Genomic DNA, 25,584 nt, shown 5'->3' with positions numbered 1-25,584 from the left:
GAAAAATTACTTTCTCCGCTGACATTTGATGAATAAATTACAAAGTATGCCTAGCTTATTAGAGCAGGTACCAGAACTGGCAGCCGCTTCAAAAGTCCTAGCAAGTGTCCTGAAGGTCAAACTTTGTAAATGGGAACTGAGTTTTCCATAGAACTGCTAGAGCAGGGGTTGTATTTCCATCCCAAGTTCTTAAACTCTAAAATGTTATGGAAATTAAATAAACATTTTATTTAATCAGCTATAAATTATATACCTATAAAGCACATCTGAAGGAAAAGGGACATCTTTCTTAGCATTATAAAAAAGGGCTTTGTTGGAAAGATTTTGACAGGCTTCTTTAGGTTCAGGTCACTTGATAGCTTTTTGAGAGACTTTGTAAATATTTCTTTGGTGGTATTAAAGATCAGGTTGTTACTTTAAGTGCAACAAGAAAGTAACTGTAGTTTGCACAGGGCTCTAAGCATACATTTACTATAAGAAAAGAGAGCCTGGATTTAGAGTACGTATTTCCTTCATCGGAAACCTTGTGGGCATACCATTCCCTAACCTACAGATCTGTCATGAACGATGACTTAGAATTTTGGAACAGAAAGCTCCTTTAAATATTATAATCTACTTCCTCTTCAGCCCTGGTGTTCTCTCTCCACCTCTGTGTCACTTCTACCGAACTCTCATTTTTTTGATGAGGAAAGTGAAGGCCCAAAACGTAGTCAAATCTCTTTTATCTTAAAAATGATCTACCCAGACCATATGTCCTCCCACCCTACTATCCAGTTCAAATATGTGGCATTTGATGTTTTCGAATCATCTTTCTTCAGACTCCTCTCTCCTAGATTCTGCTAGAACTATGCATGCCTGCTTCTGACCATTCCTTCTCTCTCCAAATCCCTTTCCCATTTCTTCTCGTCCTTAAATGATCCAGTTATCTTGAAGCTACCCTCTAGAACATTGTTTAGGTTTACACTTGCATCTTAATCATCTCTTGCTGAACAGCCACATTGTGCTACCAATCACAAAGTTTATGAAAACCATTATTTTCTACCTCTTATATATTCATAGGAGTTTGTTCATTTTTTAAATTACACGAGCAATCTTTCTGTTAACTTCTTCTGCAAAGGGCTGGTCTTAAGCGAGTGATGGAACTTTGCGTTCCTCTTGGTGGTTCCAGCTGTTAGGCAAGGTTCTGTCAGCGATGGAGAGGTAGCCAAAGAAGCCTACTTCTCAGCAGAATATCGGAATATCAGATGAGTGTAGATGATGCAGAGTAGCAGATGAGGCACAGTGTACTCTCCATCATTCTCTGTGTGTAAGACAAACTGATCCCTTCTGGTGGATTAGCTCTGCTATTGGCATAATAGATAGCTGGTGGTGGTTGTCCTAGTGGCCTGAGGATATCTGTAGTCTGGCCCTTTTTCTCCACATGCCCTGCTTTCTTCTGAGACTGGAACTTGCTTGCTGGATAGCAGAGGCATTCTTAGGCAAATCAGGATGATTATTCTACAACTTGTTATATGCGGGTCTTGAACCACACTGGGTTATCATGTGGGATTGGAGAGAAAACAGAAAGTATAGGGGGAAGTGGGTTCCTTAAAAAAAGATTTGAGGCGTTACATTCATACTCTTTGCCCGTAAATTCCCTGATGTCACTAAGGCAAAGTTGCCTCTTCCAGAGTTCCACCTGAACTCCCCTTCCTTAATGTCATTGTTGTTTTTAAGATTATTTAAGTAGCTGATTCTCTTAAAGGTGGTATTTGATTTTCACTTCATTGCAACTTCATTCTTAAAAAAAATACAGAGGAGAGCATTTATTTGTTTTTGTTGTTTTTTTTAGGGGATAAAGATAGATTGCAGCAGCTTTTGATCAAAGTCCTACCTTTCTTATGGTCATTTTTGCTCAGTGTCCTTGGGGGAACTTTAAGAGACTCACCAACAAGACAAAATCCATGGCTGAGGGGGCAAAAAGGAGAGGTTTCTGCCACTATGAATTACTGCACATAGCAGTTTTCCTGAATCTCTTTGGCAAATAATAGTCAAATACTGACCTACAAATAGTTCTCTGATGGTTGATCGAAAGCCCTGCCCTCTACTATATAAATATAGCAAGTCTTTCTAACTCTATGTGTATATATTACTGTCATCATTATTATCTCCAGATAAAATAGAACACCCCAAAAATGATGACTACAACGGTCCACGTTAATTCTAACAAGATGAAAGAAGTGGCATACGTTTTCAGTGGCTCTACAATCTCATATTGTTGTTAGATTAATTTCCTGAAAACTTAATGTTAGATGAAGTGTAATTGCAGATTTCCTTAAGAACCATTGACAGATACTTATCCTAAGTTATAAGCAACTCACACTGTGAAATGTGTGCAAACATTCTAAGTTTTCTTCCAGAAGAATATACTTCAGTGAAACCCAGTATTCATCAGTCTTTTTTAATAAACAACCCATTAAAGCTCAAAGTAGAAGTTGGGAGAACTTTCTTTTGTTGCGACTTGATTTTTAAAAGAGATTAATGTTGCAGGAACTTTCATTGGTTTTCAGGGAGTTAAAAAAGTCTTTGAGAAGTCTCATCTTAGAGACCTTACAACCTTTGGCAAGGGGCTACATTTTGAATGAGGTAGTAAATTATGGTGTATTGAGGTATTGGCATTGTATGATGGAGAGGGGAGTTTGGTACTTTTTTTTTTTAATTGTTAGGTGGTCTATTTAGTGCAGCTGTGTTTATGTTTCCTAAATGGTAACTGCCTGAACATGGTGACAAGTCCCTTCATATAAGAATAGGGATTGCTTTTCAAAAATCTTCTTGCCAATGTGCTTTAATATGGAGGTTTCTATTTTTTAAGTAGCAATGGCAAAAATAATTCTGGGCACAATCATTTAATACAGCTGGTTTGCTACATCACACATTTTGACAACCTTGTAAAAAAAAAAAAGGAATTGATACTTTAAATATTGCATTTCACAGTGGGGTAAACTTTGAAATGGTAGAACTTTTTAGAATAATCACATTTATTTAACCGGTGTTTTGGCTGATTTAACTTCTTGCTTATTAAAAATGCATACATAGGTCATAAATGTAGATTGATCCTGTAGAGAATTAACAGTCCCATATATTTGCTTACTCTTTAAAAAAAATGAACATGACATCATGACTGCAACAAATTTTCTTTGTGACAAAGAAAATGTATATAATAAGTAAATAGCTATGTGAATTAATCAGTAATTTCAGAATCGTATGCAACATGTGAAGTGTTTAGGTGAAGGATTTAATGACTAGTGTTTGAGGCGTTTTCTTTAGTGTTACATCCCTCATAACTCAAATTAATGTTTATTACCACTCTTTCATATTGCCAAAATATTTTCATGAATTTGGATTAGAAGCAGCTTGTTCTGGCTTGTTTTCCAACTTTGTTTCAAGAAACAAACTGATATTTAGAAGATTTTTGTATGTCTTAGAAGCCTTAATTATCTTACTTATGTTGAAGGAGGAAATAAGATCAAGTTTTGTTTCATGATTATGTAAGAAAATAAGATTTTATACTATGCTAATTTTATATTACTACATAGATAATAATGTCTTTCAGGAAATTTGAATCAGTGACTCTTGTGTTAGCTGTTAAGTAACTTTTAGAAATCTAGAGTCTACTTTAAATTCAACAAGACACTTCTTACTGGTCTAGAACTATTTGAACAGGCATTTATTTTGGATTCTCAGATTTTCCCTTATCTTTCCTTTTTTCTCCCCTTCTCTCCACAGGTTGGTGAAAGACAACAAGTGTTAGTAACAGAAGAATCTTTTGATTCCAAGTTTTATGTTGCACATAATCGATTCTATGAGCAGGTAAGAGACACTTTGGTATTCTTAAGTTTTCTCCAAAATGAGAAAGAGTTCTGAAAGTAAATCAAAGTTTAAGCAAAAGGGACTTAAGGGGGAGAGTTGTAGAATCTTTTGGCAGCAAGACTATTTTATAGCATCAAGCCAGCCAGGCTAACATGGGGCTTATCTTTGTGGCTTAGTCTACAAAACATTCTATACAAAGGAATAAGTGTCTTTTAGTCCTCATTAATCGTTGACAGGACCAGCCTTAGGCTTTTAGGAGTTTGGAACAGGCAATTATCACTGCCAAATTCCCGCAGCCTGGCAAAGCAGAGGGGAAGGTTCTGTCCAGAAGACAGGAAGGATGTCTACCTGGGCAACATCAGCGTGGAAGGGCACGGATGTCCTCTCAGCACTCACGTAGGTTTTTGGTTGGTTGGTTTTTTAGTTTTCTTTAGTTTTAGTATTTGTGTTTTTTTTTTAACTTCCACCTTGATAAAAACGCTAGGGGCAAAAGGAAAAGAGTTTATTCCTTGGACTCAAATAGAGTGAACGGCTCTGGAGACCATTGTGAGGACCAAACCAACTTCATTTGGAGAGTTTTTTTTGAGGCCAACCCGAAGGGCTCCCCACTTACTAGCTGCCTTTCCCCGCCCGCCCGTGTAAGCTAGCCTGCTTGCCCCACCAGTAGCCACACTTGTGTTGCAGCATTTGGGATTCCACTTCCCCAGGTGGTAAAGCAATTCAAAAGTGACTGAAGAAAACAGAGTGCCTCCGTCAGGGGCATTGACCCTGGAAAGGGCCAAGGAGGAGACAGAATACGCCCACCTAGGTGGGAGACTCTGGTGGGGGCATAGAGATTTCATGGATCATTCCTGGATTGTATTAACTTTGCTTAGTATCAAATGAGTTTTCCTACTTTTTTGTTCCATTCTCATTAAATGAGAGGTGAAAATTTTTTCTGTGGGTTATGGCTGGAATTAGAGCTTGGGAAGGCTCTTAAGGGCAGCGGGGACAAGTCAGGTAAGGGATGGGCAAGGGAAGCTGGCAGCCCGTGTCAGAAGGCAGGGAAGCAGTAGCTGAAGAGGCCTCCAGCATTGATGTTCCACCTGGAATAATCCCAGACTGGACACTGGGTCCTCGGGAAGTATGGGGGGAGCTTTTCAAGGCCCGGAGTAAACATGCCCTGTATGGTACGCAGTAGAGACTGCAGTTGAGGAAGGATTCCCAACACTCCGTGTTTGAGCTGAGTCTCTTCCCCATTTTCCATAGCATTAATTGACTCCAGAGAGCCATTTTCCTATTCAGGCCAACCTTCTGCTCAGCCCTGGGGAGGAGCTTGATTGTATTTTGGTTGCCTCTTCCCTCTCCTTTCTCTTGCCATCTGGGTTTTTGCCTCAGCAGGGAACTTCTTCCCCCTTCATTTTAAAGGCGTTGGCATGCCTCATTAGCTGCTTCCTCCAATTTAAAGCAGTCGGGCTCTTTCCAATTATTAAAACTGGAGGAGAAAAACCACTGAGCCCTTCATCCAGATCAAGGCAGCACATCAAGGAGAGTTATTTTCCCCCAGAATAGTACCAAATCTCCCAGGGACAGTTTACTCTAGAGATTTTCTTGTTTTATAACAACTGACTTAAAAGGGCTTTCATATCCTGATACTAAAGCTCTTTTAGTTCATTTGCTTGCCATGAGTAATTCACCACTCAGGTGACCTTTATCCTATACTTTGATGAAGCAGTGTACTCAGTGGTCATAAAAAATCAAACTCAGAAAGACCAAGATCCAATTTTGCCTCTCAGAGAAATTAGCTATGGAACCTGTGGCTCTCATCTGTCTTTTTTGTCTCTACAACTAAGCATATCAAAGATTTCATAGGGATTATTTTTGTAAAAAAGATGAGTTCCAGAAGTGAAGATTGTATCTAGATATCAAAGTATTGCTGGATTAGAATTAGGCTATTTATTTTGGAACCTAACTTGAAAAGACTAGCAAATAGCTACAATACTAAAATAGAAGTGTGAAGGAGACATAATGCGCACAAACTACCTATAAGTCCCAAAGGAGGGGAAACATTTGCTTGAAGTAAACAAGTCCCTTTTTCAGAAACCTCTAGTGGAAAGAGACCATCTGAGAGTTTGCTGTGAACTAGCCAAAGTACCCCTCAGAGTTGCTGATTCTATATGGAGGTGGAACTAACAAATACATGCATTTTATAACAGAGTGAAAAGAAATGAATGGCAATCATTAGTTAAAGGAGTTATTTAGCTCCAAATACCAATGGTTGGGATATTGAAAAGCTTCCTTTTAAATGTTCTTCCTCTTCCCCCAAAACACATGCTCATGCACACGCTCACACACGCACATATACACACAAACACGCAGGCCTTTATTTGAAGTGTCTACTCCAACCATTACTCTGACAGCTAACTTTGACAGTATTAAAAGTATAAGGCTTTCATCAGTGTTGTCTCAGTTTTCTTCATTGCGTGGGACAGCCAAGAGCAGAATACCAAAGGCTTGTCCAAAAGTGACTGGCTGATTGCTCGGGGATTTCCCAGGTCTGCCTTCCACATGCCTTAGGACAGCAGGCATCCTGCAATGAAAGAGCTCTGTCTACAGCCCCGTAGCTCCTCCCATAAATGCCTTCCCTTCCTACTAGATCCCCAGATCCTTGGGCAGCTGGAAGATAGAGCCCACTTAGGATGGGATCCCAGAACAGAGTAAGGACATTGGAGGACAGTTGAAGAAATCTGAATAAAGTGTGGACTTTGGTTAATATATCAATATTGACTCATTAATGTGACAAATGTATCATACTAATGTAAGATGTTAATAATAGGAAAACTGAGTGTGGGATATACAGGAACTTTTTCTGCTATCTTTGCAATAATTCTGTAAATCTAAAACTGTTGTAAAATAAAAAGGTTATTTTCAAAAAATTAAGCCTTCCAAAATTTTTTTAAAGGTTTTAGTGCCAAAGAACCCCACATTCATGGGGAAGATGGTCGAAGTGGACATTTATGAATCAGGAAAACATTTTATGAAAGGGCAGCCAGTATCAGACGCCAAAGTATACACGCCATCCATCAGCAAACCATTAGCAAAAGGAGAAGTCTCAGGTTTAACAGAGGTGAGTAAAAGATGCTTTCCCCTCTACCCTGCCAGTAAAACAGCAGCTGTGGGAGCACAGTGATTCCAGACCATGTTTCTGTTATCATTTACAGTTCCCTTCTTATGTATGCATGAGACTTTTATCCTTTCTGACAAATTGAAATCTGAATGAGAAAGATGCATTTTTGCTGATGCCTATGACTTTGCTTCTCTGCCTGTAAAGGGAATAAGCTATTTCTGCTTCTAGGCTAGTAGCAGAGGGCAAAAGCCATTATTTTCAAGTGAAAGATTTAACACTGAAGATGATCTGATCCAGTATGTTTCTATGTCAGTAGATCCTGAGTGGAAGGAGGTAAGGAAAGGAATATTTTTTTGCTTTATGAAGCTGTTTATAATACAGTAAAAACCTACAGTTAAACAGGCATTAAACCATGTCAGTGTGTGTGGTGTTGGTGCCTTTTCTAGGGTGTTAGCTGAATATCTGCTTTAGTCTTGTGGAGTGAAAATTAGACATTTTTTCCTTTCTATAAAAAAGTAACCTGACCCCTATTTTATACCTTGGTAAATATGGCTGTTTGCCAAGCTCTCTCTTACATTTCATTGAGCTACAGCTGTAAAAGCTGATGGAGTGTGAAATGAAAATGTGTATTACATTTCTAAGCATCATTTGATGTCCTTTCTCCAACACAATTGTTAAGCGCTCCAAAAGAAAAGTATATAGCAATGACTTAACATACAGAAAAAGGATAAGTGATATTTATCTGGCCATATTATTCCAAAATTGTTTTAATACATGTATTATCTTTTCCCTCAAAGTAAACCTCAAGGGCATGTTAATTAAACTTCGGGAATAGTGACAAAGAGGGTACTATTATCTATATCCTCACTTATTGTGGTGATGGACTCTGGTATCCAAACATGAGTGACACATCTCATGAGCTTGACAAGTGCATGTGAAGAATCCGTGTGCACAGCCATCTGACTGATAATGAAATGATGTAGACTAGCCTTTGTCAAAACCCTGCCAAGTGTGTCATCCTGCTCAACCAGGGGTGAACTCTAAAACTTGATAAGCATAACCGTTAATGTTTGCTGTTTAAAAAAAAAATCATAGTTGGGGGTTTGGAGGGATGGCAAGGAAGGAACAGTGTAATCCAGCATTTAAATTATATTGCTAGAGATATGGCTTTTGATATGTTTGCTAATACTTAAGAAATTTTTAAAGGAAACTGGCTTATTATTTTTATTTTTTATTTTTCTACACAGTGTGTTTAACAAGGTTGATTTTATATTGCCACAGTGAAGAGGATTTCACAACAAATGGCAGTAGTGGGAAAATTATTATTTCAAAGACCCTGCCTGATTTAGTTCCTTCGTGTATGCCTGTTAAAAAGGATGGTGTTTTAAAGCATCATCATTAATAATACATAAATAAGGAAAAGTAGTGCCTTTTTATTACTTCCTTAACTATAATGTTACTTTCTAAAAGGGCAGGCCCATTTAAATGCCGTGGGGCAGCCTTTTCCACTCTCCTCTCCCTCCCTCTAGCCTAGGAAGTGGGATTGTCATCAGTTCTACCACCAGCCCTCCTCTGAGCCGGGATGGCCCCAAAGTCCTGGGTAAGATGAGGACAAAGATCAGTTGGCTGCTGGCCCTTCGGGACCTCTAGGCATAGTCTTATAGCATGCATGAGGCCAAAGGGTTAGGAGTATTGATTTGGGGATTTACATTAAGAGAAACATGAGGCGAGTCTTTCATCACCATTTGTGACTTTATATAAGTTAATGAACATAGCTTTACTCTTCATTATTTGTCAGTTTTTAAAGATATGCCAAACTCGGGGTCGAAAAGCCTTCTGTAATGAATTTGTCCTGGTGTTACCAACATTTTTTGCTGATGATATGAACCAAAATAAATTAAGCAGGAAGAGAACAGCTTCCATTTTTATAGGATTTATTGGTAGATGATAGACGTTATAATCATGTCTCAGATTTTTTGAGTTCTTTGAGCACTGATAAAGGTGCTGGAACTCTTAAATGAAAAAATGAGCTGAACTGTGGATGAAGTGTGACCTTAGGGTCAGATGGACCTGGGTTTGCATCTGGACTTACCAATTTACCCTAGGTGTGTGTAACTCCTCTGAGCTTTAGTTTAGTCCGTTAATGAGAATAATAATGTCTTTCTCACAGGATTGTTGAAACATTCAGTAGTGTATGTTAACCACCTAATATTATTCTTAGAACATAATAAATAGTTACTAAGTGATTATTTTCCTTTCCTCCAAATCTAGCTGCATCTAGAAAGAGCAAACTCTGAAGATGACCTTCTTACTAACAGTTTTTGTTTTGTTCATTATTTCAGCTGTGACCATACAGTACACATTGTATTGGAGTGGGAGGTGAATATCTCTATTAGGATAATCTATTCAGTGCCAGAGAACCAATCCCCTCAGAATTTCTCTTTCTGAAATTTCTAGGCTTTTCCTGAGTGTTTGTAGAATGATAACCTCCTCCTCGCACTTTGTAAAGAAATTTAGAAGGGCCAAAGTGTCTAAGGCAAAATATTGTGTTAAAAAATTTGTTTCCATAGTAAACGTATTTCCATAACTGAGAATATTATGATTACTCTTGGACTTTTTTTGTCTCCCTTTAAGACCCGTTGACCTCTTTTGATGAAACTGGTGAGAGGTACAACAGACTAAGGCAAGAAGCACGGGCTGGGTGGGAGTCCTGAGATCTGGATTTATAGGATTCTGGCATTTCTGCTGACAGACTTTGTGACCTTTTGTATATCACTTAGATTTCCTGAACCTTAGTTGTCTCTAAGATTCTGTGATTGAAATATTTCATTTGACAAAAATGGATTGAACGTCTGCCCTGCACCAGGACTTTGAATTCTATAAATATTAATAGAAATCACACCTTGTTATTTTAAAATAATAATAGGTAAATGCCTATAACATGGTAGAAAAGGAAAGCTATAATAAAGTGAAAAGGTTACTGTCTTCTAACAAATTATATTCTAATGGAAACAGCATTATAGTAACTTTTTTTATGATTATTACTGTTCCTCGTTTCAGTTTGGTTAGAGGAATGGAGAAGGAGAAGAAGAGGAGAATAGGAAAGAGAGATAAAATTAGTCTGATTATTTTTAGGGAAGATGGGAGCCAAAATGTACCTCCAACCTAATAGGGAACATTTTTGAATAAGTATCATTTAAGGATAATTAATTTCAGAAAACGGTTATGTAATAATTATCCAATGGAACATCATAGAGTTCAAAGGGAAAATATAAATCAAAGAAAGGATAGATCATGAACTTTTCTGTGGAAACTGTCAGGGGGTTTTGTTCTTAGGAGGAAGAAGAGATGGGAGGCAGCAGGGGACATATAAATTTTCATAGATGTTCTAGGACAATAATTATCAAGTGTGGTCCCCAGACTTACAGCATCAGCAATATCTGGGAACTTGTTAAAAATGCAAATTCTCAGGCCCCAACCCAGACCTGAATCAGAAACTCTGAGAGAGGAACCCAGTAATCTGCTTTTTAACAAGCTCTCCTGGTAATACTGATGTACACTGAAGTTTGAGAACCACTCATCTAGGAAAATAATTTTTAAGTGAGGAGGAGTGTTTGATATTTGTAAAAGCAGTTTTAACATTTTAATGTAATAATACCAAATTTTCACAACACCAGCTTCAGAAGGTACAGTTGAACAGCATCTCCTTGGATGATGGTGATTCTCTCTCATCTGTGTATTAATAATTCTTTGGAAGGGGGTTTATAAAAATGGTGGTGGGGATAGGCAAAAGCCACGTGTGTGTGTTTGTGTGTGTGTGTGTGGGTATGCGTGTGTGTTTAGTGAAAGGACCCAGAGGAATAGGAACTTTGAGAAAAACAGTTTTAAGATGTTAAGAGCATGATATTCTTACCATGTTCTCACACGGAACCTAAATTTGTCATAATATATCCTGTTTAATGTGATGATCTTTGTATACAATTGAAGTTTCCTTGGACAATTGCTGTGCTGTTCAGTTATTCCATATGAGGAGAACCTTTGGATAAGCAGGATGTAGTGTCACCTTTACCAATCCATGACCATTCAATAATATGAAAAATTACTTGAGAGCCATTATCAAAGATTGGGATCGCAGAGTTGTTTTAACTCTATTATGGAAATTTTCTGTTATAGAAATTTTCAAGCATATTCAAAAGTAGAGAGAATAGTATGATAACACCACATACCCATCACTCACCTTTAACAGTTATTAACTCATAACCGATCTTATGTCATGTGTGTTCTTATTCACCCTCAACTCCCCCTCATTCTTTTGAAGAAAACCCTATTTATCATTTCTTCTAGAAATATATCAGAAAATATCTCTAAAGGGTGAGGATTCCTTTTAAAAACATAATCACAGTGCATTATCAAATCTAAAAATAATGAACATTAATTCTTTATCCAGTCAGTATCAACTCAATGTTCTAATTTTGCAATTTTTTTAAACAATTTTTCTGAATCAAGATGCAAATAAAGTCCAGTCATTGCAATTAGTTAATGTGTCTTGTAAATCATTTTAATCTATAGGCTCTCCTCCCTTTTCTCTCTCTTTTTGTATTGCAGTTTATAAGTGGAAGAAGCCAGGGTATTTGTCCTGCAGCATTTCCCATAGTCTGGAATTTGCTAATTGCATCCTCTGATACAATTTAACAGGTTTCTCTGTTCCCCATTTGTTTTATAAATTGGTAGTTAGATTTAGAGGCTTAATCAGATTCAGATTTGAGTTTTTGACAGGATTTTTTCATGTGATGCTCTGCGTTTCCATTGTGAGGCATATAATGTCTAGTTGTCCCTCTTTATGTTTCAGTGGCTGATGATCATTGCCTAGATTTATTGAGTCGTTAGGGGTTTCAAAATGGTAGTGTTCTTTTTTTTTTTGTATAATTTTATTTATTTATTTATTTTTTCCCCCAAAGCCCCAGTAGGTAGTTGTATGTCATAGCTGCACATCCTTCTAGGTGCTGTATGTGGGACGTGGCCTCAGCATGGCCGGAGAAGCGGTGCGTCAGTGCGCGCCCAGGATCCGAACCCGGGCTGCCAGCAGCAGAGCGCGCGCACTTAACTGTTAAGCCACAGGGCCGGCCCCCAAAATTATAGCATTCTAATTCTGTCTTTCCTTCCTCATTTATGAGCTGAAAGTACTCCTATGAAAAGAAACTTTCTCTTATTAATTTTTGTTTACCCCGAGGTACAGTTCATACAGGAAACATCAGATAAAGGCTTGATGCCTACTCTTTACCAGTTTCCAAGATTTGAGTTGATTCCCCAGCGTCTTCCAAAAGTAACCAGTGAGGTTTTTTAGTATTATTATAAACTCATGGATTCTTTACATACTTGATGGGTTTTTATCCATTGCAGTTGTTTTATTTAATTGGTGGCTCAAATGGTTGTATTTTTGGACAGTGTAAGCTCCTCAGATTGGGTTCTCAATCCTTTTGACATAGCTTCTTGAACTCTTGATAGTTCTTTGCGTTCTGATATGACAGGTTGTTCCATGCTCATCTTGCACATTCTCTGCTCCAGACCTGGAATCAGCCTTGTCTCTAAGAAGCCCTGGTTTCTTTTAGTGAAAAATGGTGTTTACAGACTACAGTGTGTGCTATTGAGTTGCTCATTGTTTTTATGCCTTTTGGCAGGTGGAGCTAGAAAACCCTTTTTTTTGTTGTTTTTAACAGTTTTTATTTATTTATTTATTTTTTTGTGAGGAAGATCAGCCCTGAGCTAACATCCATGCCAATCCTCCTCTTTTTGCTGAGGAAGACTGGCTCTGAGCTAACATCTATTGCCAATCCTCCTCCTTTTTTCCCCCAAAGCCCCAGTAGATAGTTGTATGTCATAGTTGCACATCCTTCTAGTTGCCGTATGTGGGACACAGCCTCAGCATGGTCAGAGAAGCAGCGCGTCGGTGCACGCCCGGGATCCAAACCCGGGCCGCTGGTAGCGGAGTGCACTCTTAACCACTAAGCCACGGCGCCGGCCCGAAAACCCTTTTTTTTTTTTTCATTTTATACTAATGCTTTCATCCAGGTCAAATTCAGAAATTTTCTGTCTTGTATCTGTAACTTCTTTATTCCATTCCAGTTCCCAATAACACAATATAACTACTCATTTGCTTTATCGTGTAATACCCACATAACTGTCTAATAATAACCATACCAACACTGCCACCAACAATGTGATTACTGAAAGCAGTTTGAGTTGTGGTAGTGGCTTTGTAGTTGTTTTCTTCCTAGAGTATATCCCACTAGGGAAGTACAGACAAATAATGGTTTTAAAGTTTCCTAAAATAGTTCCTCTCCGGTCACACCAACAAATCAATACACAATTAGGAGCATTTGTTTTCCATTTTTTTTAATTTTTTAAATTTAGTTTTGTTTCATAATTATGTAAAATATTTTGCAAAATCAAATCTACAGAAAAGTATGTTCTGAGAAGTCCACCTTCTACTTACTCCTGTCCTTTCCACCCTGCATCCTCTCTTACCTATTTAAGGACTTTTGTTTGTTTTAGTTTTCAGTTTATTCTTCCAGTGGTTTGTTTTAACAATATAAACCAATAGATATACATATTTTTTATCACTTTGTTCTTAGATAAATGGTAAACACTTTACTATTTTCACTTAATGGGATATCTTGATGGCTTCTCCCCAGCAGTATATAGAAATTCAATGAATGTTTCTAATGATTTTTGTTAGGCTTTTAAACAAAATACATGAAAGTCGATATTGCTCTGTTATCTGAGATACATACTACTACCCTGTCTGAAACCCAACACCTTCTTTGTCAAAGAAAAGATAAGTAGAATTACCTTAAAGAGATCACTGTCTCCCAGGCCTGCGGGAGTTGACTGCAGCCTGATGGAAGGCATTCAAGTAGTCAGAGAAACAGTAGGCCAGTCAGAGGGTAGGAGTGGTCAGACGTGCAAGCAAAACAAGGAAGGTCCAGGAGCCAACACTGGCAGTGAACACCTGTGTCCTGGAAGAGAGGATGCTTTGGCCAATGGACTTCAAAAAGTCCATCCGTATTTAGAAATGAATGCATCTAGTTATCTTACCTGGTACCATTATACATTTGATTCCTTTACTTGCCTTTGTTGAGTCCACGATTACCAGGCAAGAAGATAGCTCTGTTCAGCCCTCTATAAATGTGCTATTTATAAATTGGCATTCTGGTTTTATACATTGGTCTCCTGTGTCGCATCCACGTGGTCTCTTCTGTGAGTGCTGAGCATTTCAGTTTCTGAGCTTTCAAGGCTGTGAGTCAAACCCTGGGCCATGTTAAGTCCCCCAAGGCAACAAATGCCACCTCATGAGGCTTCTTGAGAGATGGCAAGGGATTTTTCCTCTCTCAATGCCCATTCTGCATCGCCGTTGGCTAAATACTCCATGCCTACTGCTATGACTCAAAGCCAACATTTATGGATTGCTTATTATGGACCAAGCACTTATGCTAAATATCTTACATGCATTTCCTCATAGCATCCTCATAACACTATGAGAAAGGTACTGTTGGTATCCCTATTTCAGAGATGAAGAATCTGAGCTTCAGTAACTCAATAAATAACTTATCCGGAGTCACAAAATTAGAAGATGGAAGAGACAAGTCAGGATTTATATCCAGGTCTTACACACTTTCAAGCCTGTGTTTTTGTTTTCGAATTGTGGTAAAATATACCTAACATAAAATTTACCCTCTTAACCACCTTTAAGTGTATAGTTCAGTAGTGTTAAGTGTATTCACATTGTTGCACAACCAATCTCCAGAACTCATTTCATCTTACAAAACTAAAACTCTGTACCCATTAAACAACTCCCCATTCTTCCCTCCCCTCTCCCCCTGGCAACCACCATTCTACTTTCTGTCTCTGAATTTGACTACTCTGGGTACCTGATATAAGAGGAACCATACAGTATTTTGTCTTTTTGTGATTAGTTTATTTCATTTAGTATGATGTCCTCAGGGTTCATCCATGTTGCATAATGTGTCAGAATTTTCTTTCTTTTGAAGGCTGAATAATATTCCATTGTATATTTACCACATTTTCTTTACCCATTCATTCATCAGTGGACACTTGGGTTACTTCCACCTTTCAGCTATTGTGAATAATGCTGCTGTGAACGTGGTTGTACTAATACACTCTTTGAGACCTTGCTTTCAACTCTTTTGGGTATATACCCAGAAGTGGAACTGCTAGCTCATATGGTAATTTTATTTTTAATGTTTTTAGGAACCACCATGCTGTTTTCCACAGTGGCTGTACCTACCATTTTACATTCCTATCAACAGTGCACAAGAGTTCCACTTTCACCCCATCCTCGCCAACACTTGCTATTTTCTGTTTTTTTGGTAGTAGCCGTCCTGATGGGTGTAGGTCAAACCTGAATTTTTAAGCCCAGTCCTGTACTGCCATTCCCTTGTGAGTTGCAGGAGTCTTATATGCTAACTTCTGGACAGTAGTGTCCTTTATATACCAGAGTAAACTTATACTGAATACAAAAGAAGAGGAAAAAAATGAGAAAATGGACAATATTTATCATTTTCTCTGTGTTCTGTTAAAAGTGATATTCAAGTTATAAGTCTGCCTTAGGAAGACAAGAGAATATGAACACTACTGCTGCTTGATAAAGGCTAACTAGTTTTACTACTGATGTTCTTTCTCCTTTTATGGCCCATGTCATAACAAATCACTTGAACCCTACCATTTCTAAGATCAATACTTAACAATTCAGAGCTATGTTGTGCCTCGGAGAAGATAGGAAAAAAAGAAAATTCTCTCCTACTTCTAAACTAAAAGTCAGTTCTATTCCAAAATTTTTCTTTTTTTACTCCTAGTCATAATCACTTTGAAGAAAGAAGAGGTAGAGTGGCTTTGTGGAAAGAGCTCAAGGATTTGGAGTCTGTCACTTTGGGTTCAAATTACAATTACAGTTCCTGTGATCTTGTATAGCTTACTTCCTTGAATTACAGTTTCTTCATTTGTAAAATGGAGATAACTGATTCGCAAAAGATTAAATTAGATAATGTGGACAAAGGGCCTGGTGCATGATAGCTATATTAATATTTGATAAAGGGATTCAATAAGTATACCTTTAAAAATTAGTGATTTCCTGGCTTTTATTTTATTTTTTTTTTACTTTAATTTTTTTTAAAGATACTTTGCTTCCATCGGGTTTCACTATACAGTGTAGGATAGCAGTTAAGAACGTGGATTCTGGATTCTCATTACTTGGACTTGAATCCTTGTTTCTCCACTTACAAGAAGTATGACCTTGGGCGAGTTACTCAGCCTCTCTCCACCTCAGTTCTCTCCTCTGTAATGGGGACAATAACTACCCACTTCATAGGATTTACATGGAAATGACTTAGCAGTCAATAAATGTTGGCTACTATTACTATTATCATTGTTAACTTGTGGTACATGCTAAGCCATTATTTTACTTTAGGCAATGAAGGTTAAAATTGCACAATCTTTTATATTTTCAAATGTTGTAATCATCGGCCATCGATTTCCTACAAAATGGCCAATGAAACTAGATCAATTTAGGAGGTTCCTCCACATAATGAGAATGACAAATCACCAGAAAGAGACTCAGTAACAATCTGATTGCGTCAGCTGTTCTTACTGACAGACATTTATTCCTCTTATTCTTTATGCCCCTTTTTAAAGGAGAATATTCTGGAGTGGAGACCTGGGCCTACCATTTTGTTTCTCACGAGTGAAGGGAGTGCTGCCCCAGGGTGCCTGGCTGCCACCTGTTTCTCATCTGCTGGGACTTTGATCCTAATAATGGATTCACTTGAGCAGTTAGATAGCTCAGCACCAACACAGCCCACTGCGCTGAGAAAGGAAGCAGAAGTTTTAAAGGGTGGCATGGTTTGCCTCATTCCCAGACAAAGGGCCAGCAGGATTTTCAGGTGTACTGAGTTTTATGTACAAACTATACTATATTTTTAGAGCTTTGACCCTTAGGAAAGCACCATTAAAATGCTTTCCTCTCTATCTAATATTCATTTCCAAAACCACTGAAGTGAAAGGGTCTATTAGTTCAGGGCCAAATTTGAAAGCACATGAAAACTGCATTCATGAGGTTAAGAAATGGCTTAATAATTAAGTTAAAACAGTTGAAAGTGGATCTAATTTCAAACAGATCAGCTAACCGTGGTAGAAGCAAATGAGGGTGTGTTCCTTCCTATTTTTTCTTCCACCCCCAAGATATTGGCTCCAATCCCAAGCAGTTTTTCTAGTTACTTTTTTTTTTTTAACTTTATATAAGATTGAATTCTTCACTGCCCATATGTTAAATTGGTGTCGCAGATAAAGCTATAATACGGTTAATATTTAGTCCAATTCTTTCTTTCGTATTGCATCTAATTAGTTTCCTTTGCAGATCTGTTAGGACATATTTGGGTTTTGACAGTCTAGATACATAGCTTTTATTCTGTGCTACTGAGCTGTATTTTATTGGGCATTACAGCTAAACTGTATGAATTTGTCAGCTCAAAATGTATTCAGTATGTTTGCGTTACCTTCCATGTACCAATTTGAGTACCATCCAAAGTATCATCAGAGTGAGCGAATACTAAAAAATTAGCTTTCATTTCACTTGCATCACTAATTGTGCCATCACTGATGATAATTTTCCTCCTCCTGAGGCTTGTAACTGGGGCATGGTGAGGGGAATTGCATGCATCAAGGAACTAATTGTGCCTTGATAATAATAGCTACTATTTAGTGAGCCTCTACTATGTGATGTTAAGGCTTTTTACCTGTATTACCTCAATTTATTATTCTAGCCTGGCAACTGGAACACATGAAGTGCTCTTCACACTGCTGTGCACACTCACAAAAAGGCATCAGAGGGTGGGATGGGGCAGGCACTTTCCCTACCTCCATATCCTTTGCCCACATTGGAGGCAGGGGGTGGAAGGAGCCGTGAGCTTGAGGCAATGGCGTGGGCAGACTCCCAGAGCAGGGAAGGGCTAAGGGCAAGAGAAAAGAATCAGGCCACCTGAGCCTGAATTACTTACATGCAACATGTGGGTAGTGCCTGGCTTCTTATGATATGTTTCAACATTTATTGAACATAATATTATCTAAACACTGAACTAAATTCTGGAGATAGAAATAATGAAAGTGGTTTTGGCCTTTGAGGAGATGTTAGTCTGGATGTTTTTCTGGTTATACTGCTGTTCTGTTGTGACCTTTGTGGGGAGGGATGGGGTGCAGGAGAGAGTCCTGTGTAGGTACACTAGCTGCCCTCTGTGACATAATTGCTGTTGTGATTCAAGTTTTATGATGATTTTTACTAAATCTAGGTGTCCACAACTGCTCTTTTGTGCTCTCGTTTTGACTACATTACTTTTCCTTGGATGTCTTTACCTTTTTATTCTGTCTATAATTATCAGTGTGAAGTATGACCATATGTCTTGGTTTGTCTGGGATGGTCCTGGTTTATACCTTTTGTCCTGGTAAAATTAATAATGGTGCCTTTTTTTCCATTCCCCAGAGTATCTTTGTTTGGATGATAAATTACATGGTCAGTCTATCAGTTCCTAAAGTAGACCAGTGCTGTGCCAAGCACTGCTTGGGATACAGAAGTCTAAGATGGGATCCTTGCCCTCAAGGAGATGAAAGTCTGGTTGGGAAGAGAAGATCTGTGCTTATGAAACAAAATTTGTAGTATATCAAATGCTAAATTGGATGGCGTCAGATCATCAGGATTGGAAGATAGGAGACCTCTGAAGACTTGAGGTATCAGGGAATGTATGGGTCAGGGTTGCAGACAACAAAAAACAGTTCTGTTAGTTTAAACAGGAAAGGGTTTAAAAAGGAGATACTATATAGTTCACAGAATTGTTGGAAGGGCTGGGGAGCAGACTCTTCATTGAGTTTTCCAGAAACAACACCCAGAACCACATAGAAGCTGCTGATAAGAGGTGTTACCTCTGCCCTTCCTGCCCCAGCAAGGCAGAAGTCCCAAGCCCTGTCTGCTTCTTCATGAAGCTTACTTCACAATCAGTGTTTAGCACACTGATTGAGTGTGGAACCTGGGTCTCAATTTTGCATCCTAGGGACAAAGGAGGATGGGAAATGTTTCTTGGAATCTATATTAGTAAGGTAGAATTTACAATGTGAAGAACTGTCAGTGCGAAGAAGGTATTCAAACAATTTCCACTACAGAGAGTTTCATGGATATGTTGAGATTAGAACTAGACTTTGAAGGTGAGAAGGACTTAATCAGGCAAGTGAAGAAGGAAATTTTTCTCAATGTGAAAGGAACATAAGTGACAGAATGCACAGGGATAAATCTGGCTTTTTTGGGCATCCGTAAGCAGATATGGGCAGTTGGGTTGGGAGGCAGTGTAAAATAATGTTCAGTATGAAGAGTGAGACCTCTGGGTTTTGAAGTTAAATAGAAGGACATACCTAACACATTAGACAATAAAGCACATGTATTAGTCCATGATAAGTTAGACTGTGCTGCAGTAACAAGTTAACCCTAAAATCTCAGGCTTAACACAACACAGGTTTATTTCCTGCCCATACTACAAAGCATCTAATACCTTTTAGTAGGCAATTTGGAATCAGGGATTGTCTGCTCCACACAGTCACTCAGGGACCCAGGTTGACTGCAGCTCTTCATAGGAAGAAGAGAATCACTGGAGAAACCAGCATTTTCACAGCCTCCACACAGGAGTGGCAATATTTCTATTCACATCCAGTGTCCAGAACTATTCACATGGCCCCGCCTAACTTCAAGAGTTTGGGAAATACATACTTCTGTATAAAAAGGAGAAGATATAGGTGAATACTAGAAGTTTCTACCATGCATGTTGGAACGTTTTTGAGCACAAGTGTAACAGTGAGAGTCGTCTGTGTGAGGAAAAGTTCATGAGAGCAGGCCATCCTGTCTTGGTGCTTAGTACATATTTGTTGAATGAACTTGGCTTTCAGTGATACGCAGGGTGGAATGGATGGTTTTTCAACCAGAGGCAGGGAAGTTGAGAGTACATAATAGGTTCATAATTTCTGTTACTTCAACTTAGGACGTTAGTATATTCTCTAAGAGCTGAAAAAGATCACAGTCAAGCCACCCAACCTGCTTTTGGAAGTCATTTGATGTCTTGATAAGCAGATTGCAAAAGCTCCTTTCTAAACTGATAATAATCTTGCAAACTTAAATTCTTTTCACGGGAACTGTAAGTATGAGTACTTTAGAGCCAGGCATACTTCTAACCGTGAATTTTAGTTTTCTTTCCTTTTGCTTTCTAATGTTGAAAGTGACAGCCTGTTTCTCCTATCATACTCAGAGTATTGTGCCTAAAATAATAGAACCATAAATATCTTTGTTTTCTAACATAGATTGCAGTGTTTTAAATTTAAAGGGCTTTGGAGAAACAAATTTTCTCCTGTCCCTCTATCTCCCCAATGCAATTCTATAAAATTACTGAGAAACATAAATATTCAAGCCACATGTCAAGTCGACAGTTATCTGGTGGGAAGTCGGCCTATAAAAATAAGATGCAGTGCCTTTCAGATTTGCCACCACTTGAGAGAGAAGTCCAAAGGACAAAAAAAGCGAAGAACCATTGCAGATTTACTCTATAAAGATCAGCATTTTCCTTCTAGAGGCCCCTGGCTCCAGGGCTTCTTTCTTGCAAACATCCATTTTGAAAGAATGGAGTATCCCTTAAGCACATGAGCTTTGGTTTGGAGTCATACTGTGTGGATTTGGAATTTTGGCTCTATCCCTTACTAACTGTGTGATCATTGGCTGGTCACTTACCATCTCAAGGTATGTTCCCTCTTCTATAAATTCGGGGTAACAGAATCTTCCTGATACATGGTTTTGACAATGAAGTGAGGTAGTACATGGGAAGCGCTCAGCAGTACCTGGCACATAGGAAGTGATCAGTGAATATGTGGTGTGAAATTGGTGGCATGGTGTAGTCAGTAAAGATTTTACTGGGGCCTAGTTAATTAAGATGCATTATCACATCCACGGGCGTGGGTTATGTTTTGCCCAAATCATATAGTATATACCATGAGAAGAGGACATGGTCATTGGTCTTTTCTGGCATGTTTATAACCAGCAACAGCATTTATAAAGTACAGTTACCTAAAATAAACACTTTGTGATAGTGTTTTTAAGTTTCCCTTTTTCAGTGACTTGAGCTATTTCTTTTCTGTTATCCTTCAGATGAGGTCAGTTCCTCTGAACAATTACAAAGCTTTCATGTATAGGATAGTGTTATTTGCTGCAGTCTTCTTCTTTTAAATATTCTTGTTAGAGGTGGTTTTTCGTGCTCTGTACTATATTATCTGAAAATAAACACGTCAATCTGCCTAATTGGTTTTCCTGTTTATACCCTCTCTATAAATCAGATCATGTCTCTCTTGTGCTGAAAACCATCGAGGGTTCCATATGACCCAGCATATGTACCCAAAAGAATTGAAAGCAGGCACTCAAACAGATTCTTGTACACCAATGTTCATAGCAGCATTATTCACAATAACCAAAAGATAAAAGCAACTCGTGTCCATCAACAAATAAATGGATAAACAGAATGTTTGATATATTAGTATATTGTTGTATACATACAATGGAATTTTATTCAGCCATAAAAAGAAATGAAGTTCTGATACATGCTAACACATGGATGAACCCAGAGAACGTTATGCTAAGTGAAATAAGCCAGACACAAAAGAACAGATCTTATATGATTCCACTTACATCTATATAAGTAGATTAGAGATTATAAGGGGTTGGGGTGGGCATGGGGAGTTATTTCTTAGTGGTTACAGAGTTTCTATTTGGAGTGATGAAAAAGTTTTAGAAATAGTGGTGATGGTTGTACAACATGGCAAATGTAATTAATGCCACTGAATCATGCACTTAAAAATGATTAAAATGATAATTTTTGTTATATATCTCTTACCACAATAAAAAATTAAAATTAAAAAAACCCATCTAGGGTTTCTCATCATGCTCAGAGTAGAAGCCAAAGTTCCTGCAATGGCCTACAAGGTCTAGGGCCTTGTCCCCCCATTGCCTCTCTGACATCATCTTCGACCTTTCTCCCCTTCAAGCACACTTGGCCAGCCACACTGGAGTCCGTGCTGCTCCTTGATTATGCACACACCAGGTATGCTCCCTCAGGATGGCCTTTCCACTTGCTATTGCCTCTGCTTGGAATGTGCTTCTCTTAGATGCCCACATGACATATCTGTCATCTCCTTCATTCAGGTCTCTGCTGAAATGCCGCCTTATGAGTGAGGCCTTCCTGAGTAACCCTCTGTAAAATAGGAACTCCCACCATCTTTCACACCTAGAACCTCCTGTCTTTACTCTGTTGTTCTCCGTGGTACACCTCACCGTCACACATACCAAATATTTGTGTGTTTCTTTGTCTCCAGTTACTAAAATGGAAGCCCCATCAATGAGTGCTGGGAAATTTTGCTTTGTTCACTTCTTTATCCTTAATGTCTAGAACAGTGCCTGACAAAGAGCAAATGCTCAATCAATGTTTATTGAGTGAATGAATGAATGTATTTGTGGTGGAAATATATGTGTATCCCTTACTAAAAAGATTGCAGAACCAAGTATCTGGTCATCCTGTAGTATATCAGTTAGCTATTGCCACTCTAAATGCCTCATGACAAATCACAAAACCTTAATGGGGTTCAGCTGATCTCAGCTGGGCTCACTCAACACACCTGCAGTCAACTGTAGGGTGGCTAAGCAGCTCTTCTGATCTAGATGGGGCTCGCTGACATGTCTGATGGTTCAGCTGGCAGTTGGCAGATCTAGATGGTCACAGCTGGGACTACTTGGATGAATCAGCTCTGCTCCATGTGTCTCCTCCTACGACAGGCTAACCTGGGCAAGTTCTCCTGGTAAAGGCAGAAGAACAAGAACAGCAGACAGAAATGCACAAGTGCTTTTCAAGCCTTGGCATGCATCATGTTTGATGACATCCCATTGGCTGAAGTAAGTCACATGGCTAAGACCAGGGAGAACACTGCAAAGTTATATGACAGAAAGCACTGATACAGGGAGTGTAAAGAGTTGGGACCATTACTGTAGCCAGTTTGCCACACCCTATGAAATCCTGGCTTTTTTTGCTGTGGGCTGCACATCTTTCCACCTGCTTTCTGTAGCCCCACAATAAATCACATTCTGTTTCAACCTTAGATCCAATCATTCGAACTCTACAACTCAATGTCGGGCTTTTAGATATTGAGTTGTAGAACTTGAAGTGTTGGATTTAGTTTTTTAAAAAAAAAAAAAGCAACCTTCATTTTTCACATAAAGAATCCAAAATCTAACAGAAGTTAAGGGACTTTCTCATGGTCCTCTATTAGGAAATTTCAGGTACTCTAGAGTTTGGCTGTTGTTTTCTGAAGTGGTGTATGTATCCAGCAACTCAACGTTATCACCCTTGGGGCCTGTGATAGACAGAATAACAGCCACTCAAAGATGTCCACATTCTAATCCCTGGAACCTGTGATTGTGTTCGGTTACATGGAGTGGGGGTGGGGGGGCGGTGTTAAGGTTGCAGATGGAATTAAATTTACTCATCAGCTGACCTTAAGGAGATTATCCTGGTGGGACCAGAGTAATCACGAGAGTCCTTAAAAGCGAAAGACCTGCAGGAGAATTAGAAGTCAGAGTGATGAGAATGCTAACTTTGAAGATGGAAGAAGTCACGAGCCAAGGAATGCAAGCTGAAACAGGCAAGGAAATGGATTCTCCCCTGGAGCCTCCACAAGAAGGACAACACCTCACTTGATTTTAGCCTAGTGAGACCCATTTTGGACTTCTGAGTTCCAGAACTGTAAGATGATAAATTTGTGTTGTTTTAAGCTACTTAGTTTGTGGTAATTTGTTACAGCAGCAGTAGGAAACTAATACAGGGACTGATCTTATCCCATAGAATCCAAGTAAAAAATAAGAAGACGTGTTTTGGCAACTAAGTGGCTATTGATATCCCATCTATTTTCCACATTGGCCAGTAATTTTTTAAAAGGTGGGGGGAACACCTTAGCAAGAGATAGGTTAGTTACTAGGGCCCATCCAAGAAGAGAAGGAGGTCATTAGGGAGACAGCTTCTCTTGGAGAGTTAATGTTCTCATCAAGTATCAGCCCCACAGCTCTTGAAGCCCCACATCCTGGGGCTACTTTTTCTACCTTTGACCAACCCCTTCCCCACCCTCCTCTCTAGCCTAAACCCTACTAGAGCTTCTGACTTAAATCGCATAAGTCATGATGGGGACTTGAGATTGGCATGTACCTACAACAATTTCTCTAGTCTGGGTGATACACCCAGGAGTGGAATTGCTGGATTGTCAGGTGTGCCCGGCTTACACTTCACTACATAATGCCCCATTGTTTCCCAAAGTGCTTATGTTAATTTAGAACATCACCAGCAGCAGTGTCCAGGTGGTCTGGTACCTCTGCATTCTCATCCACACTTGATATTGGCAGGGCTTTTACTTTTTGCAGGCCTGGTGTATGTGAATTGGTGTCTCATTGTGTTTTTAACTTGTATTTCTCTAATTACAAATGAGGTTGGCGTATTTTTCTATATTTATTGGTTTCCTTTATATATTTATTTAGACTTCCCCTTCAATAGAGTCTGTGTAAGTCTTTTGCCCACTTTTTTTATTTATGGTACCTTCTTATTGCTTTTTAGGATTTCTTTATGTATCCTAAAGTCAACTATATGTGAAGCAAGTGTCTTCTCCCAGTTTGTGGCTTGTCTTTTAACCTCTCTTTGGTGCCCTTAGAACTTTGTGTATTTTTGTGATTTAAGGATTATTTCCCTACCTTGTAGGTTAGAAAGGTTTTCTGCCCATACTGTCTTCTAAAATATTTTTGGTTTTGCCTTTCCCAGGTAAGTAATCAATCTACCTGAAATTGACTTGTACACATGGTAGGTAGGGCTCAAATTTCATTGTTTTATGTGTGTATAATCAAGTGTTCCAGAAAATTTTATTGAAAATCCCTCTTTCCTACTGGTCTGCAGTGCCTCTGTTATTCATCATGTTTCAACATATATGTGAATTGGTTTCTAGCCCTCTACCTGGCATCTTTTTTATATTAGTTATCTATTGCTGTGTAACAAATTACCTCGAAATTTAGCAGCTTAAAACAATAAACATTTATTATCTCAGAGCTTCTGTGGATCAGAAATCTGGGTGCAACTTAGCTGGGTGCCTCTGGCTCAATACCTGTTAGGAGGCTGCAGTGAAAATATCGACCAGGAATGCAGTCTCATCTGAAGCCTCAACTGGGGGAGGATCTGCTTCTAAGTCCACTTATGTGGTGATGACAGGATTCAGTTCCTCATGGGTTGTTAGATTAAGGTCTTAGTCCTTTTTGGCTGTTGGTCGGAAGTCTCCCTCAGTTTCTTCTCACGTTAGCTTCTGCATAGGGAAGCTCTCAACGTGGCAGCTGACTTCCCTCAGAGTAAGAAAGCAGAGAGAGTGAGAAACATGGAAGCCACAGTTTTTTGTAACCTAATTTCAGAAGTGACATCCCATCATTTTATGTCGAGTGTTATTTATTAGAAGCAAGTTGTTAA

General features: G+C 38.8%; 1 protein-coding gene across 5 annotated transcripts in view; it reads left to right on the top strand.

Annotated features, from left to right (window-relative positions):
- Positions 1 to 25,584, top strand: part of CDKAL1 (CDK5 regulatory subunit associated protein 1 like 1) — a 639,139-nt gene that overhangs the window by 570,286 nt on the left and 43,269 nt on the right. For all 5 annotated transcript variants that reach the window (XM_058555174.1, XM_058555173.1, XM_058555170.1 and 2 more), the window contains 2 exons: positions 3,766 to 3,849; positions 6,791 to 6,955. In XM_058555174.1, the coding sequence (XP_058411157.1) occupies positions 3,766 to 3,849; positions 6,791 to 6,955 (249 nt within the window). The remainder of the gene's footprint in view (positions 1 to 3,765; positions 3,850 to 6,790; positions 6,956 to 25,584) is intronic.

The sequence above is a fragment of the Diceros bicornis genome, chromosome 14 (genome assembly GCF_020826845.1).
Source record: "Diceros bicornis minor isolate mBicDic1 chromosome 14, mDicBic1.mat.cur, whole genome shotgun sequence".
Classification (NCBI taxonomy): Eukaryota; Metazoa; Chordata; class Mammalia; order Perissodactyla; family Rhinocerotidae; genus Diceros; species Diceros bicornis.
This window is presented reverse-complemented; position numbering and strand designations above follow the sequence as displayed.